Raw genomic sequence first — 7,319 nt, forward strand, 5'->3', positions numbered from 1 at the left:
TCAAATGAAGTCCAAACTATATTTTTATAATTGAGAGTCTAATTGGGAAAACTTTTACACACTCAAAGGATCAAACCTACAAATAACCAAGTCTTGGCAGAAGACTACTTTTATTAGAAAATATAGGATTTTCTAGAGATTCACACTATTTTCAAACTTGATAACAACTTTCATGTTACACAATGGTAAACACTTTTATACAAGTAATGACACTAAATTCTTATGAACTCACCAGCTTTATGCTAATACTCGTTTTCAAAATAACTTGTATTCTCAGGTCGTCAGTAGACGGGTACAGATGCAACTTTTAAGAAGACGGAGCACATACGAGACTCCTCTTTATTTTTGAGTATACTTTTGGTGTATAACAAACTGTACAGAACACGCTTGTATTAAAATTTATATATTAATGAAATGGATGTGGTTGCTTGTTTTTACTATTATGCATTGTTATGATACTGTACATGACGCCCTCCACCCCAAAACGTATTCCGCCGTTCTCGGTTTTAGGGTGTGACACCGCATCGCCACAACCGTAGCAAGCCTGGACCACACCAGCGTCGGGGACTTGGTTGATTGGCCTTGCCGGAGATTTGCAAAAACGGGCAGTGTGCCCCTTCCTGTTGCAGTTAGAACACTACATTTCCCGACAAGCTCGAGTGTGGTGGAAGTTGCACTTGTTGCACTTTGGCAAACTTCTAGCGTACTGCTTTACCGAAGCGGCAGCGACAGGTACTATCGTAGCATGAATCGCCACGACTTGCTGCTTTTTGGAAACTTTCTGCTTCTTCTTGTCATCCCAGAATTCTTGCTTGTTATTAGTGGCTTTGGAGGGTTCTGATATGGCTAGGGTTGTTGTTGACGATGGGGTACGGACCCCATGGTCAATGAGCCGTTGTGCCAATCGCTTGGCACTATCGAAGGTAGCGGGGTTTGAAGCTAGCACATTCCCCTGAAATGGAGGCACCAACCCCCAGATATACCTTTTCACCTTCTTTGATTCAGAAGGGACCATTCCCGGACATAACGTTACCAGATCGTTGAATTTGGTAGTGTAGGAGACTATGTCGGAGCCCTTCATGGTTAGGCTCCAGAGCTCTTGCTCCAGCTTTTAAACTTCGCCCCTCGAGCAGTATTCTTCAATCATGAGCTCCTTTAGAGCTTCCCAGCCTATAACATTTGCCACTATAAGAGATAGTGACTTGACATGGCTATTCCACCACGTCAAAGCTCGGTCTGCGAAGGTGCAGGCGACAAACTTGACCTTGCTCCCTTCCGGACAGGAATGGATTTTAAAGATCGATTCCATCTTCTCGAACCATTACGAGAGGGAAATGATTCCGCCAGTTCCATTGAAGGACCTGGGTTTGCAGTTGGTGAAGTCCTTGTACGAGCACTCTCTAGAGCGCACTGGAGCTTCGACAACAGTGGGAGGCACATAAGTTTCACTCCCACTAGTACTGGTATTGGTGAATTGTGCTAAAGCTGCAGTAACAGCTGAATTCACAGCAACTTGGATAGCTGCTGGGTTGTATTGGGAAGAAGGAGTTGGAGTTTGATTCAAAGTTATCGGAGTAGTGCATCTCGCTGATCGACGCGGAGGCATCTTGTAGCTATAAGATCACAAAGATGAAGATATTGGTAAGAATTCAATAGAGAGAATGATGAGAGTGACTCATGGACTAACTTTCCATAGCCCAACAACACGACTGAATAGTATGATTGAATGTAGATCTAGAGCTAGAAGGATGAAAGCATTTGGATATCAATTTCCATGAGATTAGATATCTGTCAGTAATACTGGTATTACAGATGTAATAAGTTCAGGAAAAATGACCTAGAAGTAGGTCTTACATCAAACCAAGATAGGAAAATTTTGACAGAGCTACGACCTAACAAGACTTAACAGATTCAAAGTCTTAACATAGATAGGAAATTAAACTAGAGTTTTTACATAGATTAAGTTGTATCCAAAAGAGAAAGTTGAGTAGGCTCTATCTACGGCAAGAACCACTAGAATGAGTCCTTGATTCTAACAGACGGCGCTCCATGTCTCTCATGCGCCTTTCGTGGCTCCATCTGTTCAAGTTTGTTGCCCACAAAGGTGTGGGACCTTGAAATGTTGGACGAGGGTTAGGATTCATGATTTGAGCCACTGGGGGTTGGTTGTTCACTTTTGGTTCGGAGTCAGAATCATCCGAAAAGCCTTCTGTGAGGTGATCATCCAAAGGGATTGAATGATCCTCCTCTGGCTATGCTTCAAGCCATCCAACATTGCCTTGATTTGGGAAGTACGGGTCGCCGTGAGGATGGAATCCAGCCATGATATCTACGCGAGAAAAGGGGTAAGGAAATAATTAATAGACGTACTAATTAGATAATTATAAGATGATCTTTATTAGTTTCTTCAATACTTGCATAGTGCATACCAGTTACATGTAATCAAAACAGGATAGACCTTCAAATAAGTGACCCTAACTCCAAATCCACAACCAGACAAGGAACAGGGAGTAAAGCAAAGATCACAGATTCTAAGTTTATAACACCTTAGTCACATATAACCTTAACGTATCCACTTAGCAACTATTGACCTACTAGTAAAGACCTTTTTAGTTCTCACATAAGTAATTATAGTAACACAAAATACTCCTATAGTATTTTAGATTCATGTTCTGTTCTAATGTTATCATTGTAGTAGTGTTGGTAAGTTTTTAGACTTGTTGCCACATCACAACCATTCTCGGGCATATGCTAATCACTTCTCGGACCAACATAATTAATCAAGCTATATCATTCCCAGAACTGACCATACATCCCCCAAGCCTACTTGTGATGTTCAACAATCGTAATACTTTTGTTCTGTCTTAGTGACACTGATTTTAGTATGAATGCAGGTATGTATACTTAGTTAAATATTTTAGTATTTAAAAGTATAAACTCTTGGTCATAGTATTTTAATCCCGTTGTGTTTATAGTTTGTATATCTTTTATGGGTTGATATACTCGATTCACTATAAACAATGCTCTGATACCAACTGTCACACCCTAAAACCGGAACAACGTAAACGTTCTGGGGCGAAGGACGTTATGTATAGTATCACAACAAAGCATAATAGTAAACAAGCAACAACATCATCCATTGCATTAATAATATAATTTAATACAAGTGTGTTCTATGAAGTTTATAAGACACCAAAAATATAAATCAATATAAGAGATAAGTCTTGAACGAGCTCCATCTTCTCAAAACCTAGCATCGGTACCTGTCTACTGATGACCTGAGAGACTGAGAATACAAGTTATTTTGAAAGAGTTGATCAACTTTAAAGCTGGTGAGTTCATAAGCATTTTAGTGTCATTGTTTGTATGAAAATATTTGTAAGTGTTTGATGTATAAGTTTGTAAATGTTTGTAGTAAATGTTTGTATCTCCTAGAAAATCCTATATTTTCTATTAAACGTAGCCTTCTACCAAGACATCAAATGTTCTGTATGTTTATTTCTTGTAAAAGTGTGTATTTTCCCAAATGTGACTATCATTAACAAAATATAGTTTTTAGCTCCGCTGTATCTAACCTCAGTGTCTCTAGCTCCGCTGGAGAACCTCGCTTTCGAAAACCCACCCTCACCAAAAAATAGCTAGTACAACCTCCACCACCCCCCCGTTCTCCAAATCGCTATCACCTTTCTACTCCTCTCCCCGTCACAGACAAACCCATGCCGTCAATTTCAAGTTCTTGTTGCCAGAAAAGTCTCGTTGGAGAATCCTATTCTTGCTGGAAAATCTCAAAATCAGTCCTAAACTACAGGGACATGTGGTGTTAGTTGAAAACGTTTTGGACATGTGGTGTAATTTTTTGCAAACTACAAAGACCAAATTTTGATTTTAAATCTAATTTTAAGACTGATTTTGTAAAAAAGATAAAAAAAAATATACTATGAAACTGATTAAATGGACTAGAGTGGTAATGGTGAGTAAAAATTATAGTTAAAGCCAAAAGAAAAGTGTTAAGAGTTTTTTTTTTTCAATTACATATCTAAAACTTAAAGGCTTTTATGGTATGAGTCATTTTATACAAAATTAAGAGATAATTAATATTTTAATAATTGGAGTGGCTTTAAAGACTGCAAATGTTTTATAGACGGAAAGTGGCCTCATGCCCTCATCTTTTAGGTCAACCAAAATTCAAGTTTCAGACCGCAAGCGTGGACTTCTTCCATGATCGATCATATTCATATTCATATGATCTACAACCTTCTAACTTAACTTTTACCCCAAATTTCCTCTACTTTGCTTCAGGCATTTTTCTTCCTACATCAATTGCAGATTCACTTCAATCTTTTCTCTGATTAGCACAAGAAATATGGGTTTATTAAACCCTAATCAAAGACCATCAAGAGGCATTCCATTAGATTCTCATATACCTAGCACCAGTAGCAGCAACAGCACATCAACGTCATCATCACCAACCATTATCCATAATTCGAGGAAGAAATGGTCTAATTTGTTGCCTGTATTCCTAGTCCTAGTTTTTATAGCCGAGATCAGCTTCCTAGGTCGACTCGACTTGATTAAGAACGCCGATCTCCTAAATTCATGGACGGAATCATTCTACCAATTCACGACGGCTTCCTTCTCCTCCTCTTCTCTTGATACCGCCGATGAGGTATCATTGTTTGGGTTGTCTGACGCCGCCTTGGATGTGTTAGATTCCGGCGATGGCGGTGAGAGTTGCGAGGAGTGGTTGGAGAGAGAAGACTCCGTGGAATATTCTAGGGATTTCAAAAGTGAACCTGTATTCGTCACTGGTGGCGAACAGGTTTGTGATTCTTATTCTAGTATCACTATTTATGCATTTCAGTGCTTTTAGTTTTACTTCTTGTAATCGGATATATACTTTCAATTTACGTTCTTTTGGTAACCGAGCAAGATTTAGATTTTGATCATATTGTCTGAGTAACAATAACAGATTGTAGTTCATTGGCTTAGGCTCCTTCATCAGTTCATCTTGTTATCTATTGGTTGTCAATTTGAATCTGCAATCACTTATAAGCCTTTCATACAATGTCCCAAAGTATCCCCAATAATAAGCTCTAATCTGTAAACATGACTGTTGTTTTGAAGGAGTGGAAATCTTGTGCTGTTAACTGCAAGTTTGGGTTTGAACAGAAGAAGGCTGATGCTGCATTTGGGTTACCCAATGGGGGTGGGACAGCTGGCGTTCTTCGATCAATGGAGTCAGCTCAATACTATGCTGAAAACAACATTGCCATGGCTCGACGGTGGGTAAGCACTATCTTAGATATTGCTCCAATCTTATGCAAAATCTTAAGTTTTCTTTCTTTCTTTACATGATTGTTAGAGAAGGGTATTTCTGACAATGTATCATATTTCAGGAAAGGGTATGACATCATTATGACCACAAGTCTGTCTTCAGATGTCCCTGTTGGTTATTTTTCATGGGCAGAATATGACATAATGGCCCCTGTTCCTCCAAAAACCGAAAAAGCATTAGCAGCTGCATTTATATCAAATTGTGCTGCAAGAAACTTTCGTTTACAAGCCCTTGAAGGCCTTGAAAAGTCAAACATCAAGATTGACTCTTATGGTGGTTGTCACCGAAATCGTGATGGAAATGGTAATTCTTTTTTCTTTTTTTTTTTTTTTTTTTTTCCCTTCAATTTATATAAATCAAATTTATTTTCTTGATAGTAAACAAGGTTGAAGCTTTGAAGCGTTATAAATTCAGCTTAGCTTTTGAGAATTCAAATGAAGAAGATTATGTCACTGAAAAATTCTTTCAGTCCCTTGTTGCAGGTATATAATATATTAATAATTTAATATTATTCCTTTTGTTTGATATATATTTTTTTTATAATTTTTTTTTTCTTTTTATTAATTTCCAGGAACTATCCCTGTTGTTGTTGGTCCTCCAAATATCCAAGATTTTGCTCCTGCCCCTGGTTCCATTTTACATATTAAAGAATTAAAAGATATAAATCCAGTTGCTAAAACCATGAAATATCTTGCAGAAAATCCCATTGCATTCAATGAATCTTTAAGGTAATGAATAATATAATGATGTTTCTTAATCTTATTATACTTTTTGTGGGATTGATATATAATTTATGTATTGTGATTATAATTTTTTTATTTTTAAAGATGGAAATATGATGGGCCTTCGGATTCATTTAAGGCCCTTGTAGATATGGCTGCTGTTCATTCATCTTGTAGATTATGCATTTTTCTTGCAACAAGAATCCGTGAAAAAGAAGAAAAAAGTTCCACGTTCCCAAAACGCCCTTGCAAGTGTAGAAAAGGGTCTGAAACTGTTTATCACATATATGTAAGAGAAAGAGGAAGGTTTGAGATGGAATCGGTTTTTCTAAGGTAAAATTTTCATTCCGTTGTAATCCTCAATTCCATTCCCTCTTCGATTACTGCATACCAAACACTACCTAAGTTTGACCGACAGGTCAGGAAATTTGACCATGGAGGCGTTGGAAACCGCTATTTTCTCAAAGTTCAAGTCTCTAAAACACGAACCAATTTGGAGAAATGAGAGGCCCGAAAGCATAAGAGGTGATGAAAATGTGCTTAAAATTTACAGAATCTACCCTCTTGGTATGACTCAAAGGCAAGCTTTGTATACTTTTAGTTTCAAAACTAGTAATGCATTTGAAAGTCATATTAGAAGCAACCCGTGTGCGAAATTTGAAGTCGTCTTCGTGTAAAATTACGACAATACCCCTCTTAAAGGTAAGGTTGGTATGTTGTTGAGATGGTGAAGTTTTAAGTAGAAACATGAAGGGGAGAGAGTAGTAATCATGTGATTGAATTTTGCTTTCTTTGATTTTGAAATTATAAAATGTAAAACTTGATTTGATACTTGATAGTGTTTTGTTTTGAGTAATCATGTGTTTGTTTTGTTATTATTATTTTTTTTGTATGATAAATTTGGTTTTTGACTATTGTAGACTCGTTATTTTTAAGCAATGTAATACTTATGAATTTAGTAGATATGAGTTTAAATGTTTTTGATGGATTGCTATTTCAAGAAACAACTTATGAATTTGTAGTAAAAAATTGAATTTAATTTTCGATGTACAAGAGTTGAGAAAAGTAAATATAAATATGGATATTGTTTGGGTCTAAGAAATGTGGCTTACACTACGTTAATGTTAATTATATCCATTGCTTTAGTTACAGAAATATAATTTAAATAATGTTAATTAAAGTAGCATTATTTATAAAAATATAGTTTGGTAAACTCGTAAAATACATGTATTAGACAAAATTGCAAGAATGGTCTTTGTGGT

At 36.8% G+C, this 7,319-nt stretch overlaps 1 protein-coding gene across 1 annotated transcript; it reads left to right on the forward strand.

Annotated features, from left to right (window-relative positions):
• Nucleotides 1-4,148: 4,148 nt before the first annotated feature.
• On the forward strand, nt 4,149-6,913 carry LOC145062054 (putative fucosyltransferase-like protein). Its single transcript, XM_079009666.1, has 7 exons — nt 4,149-4,819; nt 5,125-5,282; nt 5,397-5,638; nt 5,713-5,817; nt 5,907-6,063; nt 6,163-6,390; nt 6,476-6,913. The coding sequence occupies exons 1-7, from the start codon at nt 4,364-4,366 to the stop codon at nt 6,732-6,734; spliced, it is 1,605 nt and encodes a 534-aa protein (XP_078865792.1). The 5' UTR covers nt 4,149-4,363; the 3' UTR covers nt 6,735-6,913.
• The last annotated feature ends 406 nt before the right edge of the window (nt 6,914-7,319 follow it).

The sequence above is a fragment of the Lactuca serriola genome, chromosome 7 (assembly GCF_051521515.1).
Source record: "Lactuca serriola cultivar US96UC23 chromosome 7, Lser_US96UC23_V15, whole genome shotgun sequence".
Taxonomy (NCBI): domain Eukaryota; kingdom Viridiplantae; phylum Streptophyta; class Magnoliopsida; order Asterales; family Asteraceae; genus Lactuca; species Lactuca serriola.

Bases quoted from the DNA above. Each gene is read 5' to 3' on its own strand.
- LOC145062054 (XM_079009666.1), top strand. From the start codon at position 4,364: ATGGGTTTATTAAACCCTAATCAAAGACCATCAAGAGGCATTCCATTA. The intron at 4,820-5,124 runs GTTTGTGATTCT...GTTGTTTTGAAG, and splicing joins TCGTCACTGGTGGCGAACAG to GAGTGGAAATCTTGTGCTGT. The intron at 6,391-6,475 runs GTAAAATTTTCA...TTTGACCGACAG, and splicing joins ATGGAATCGGTTTTTCTAAG to GTCAGGAAATTTGACCATGG.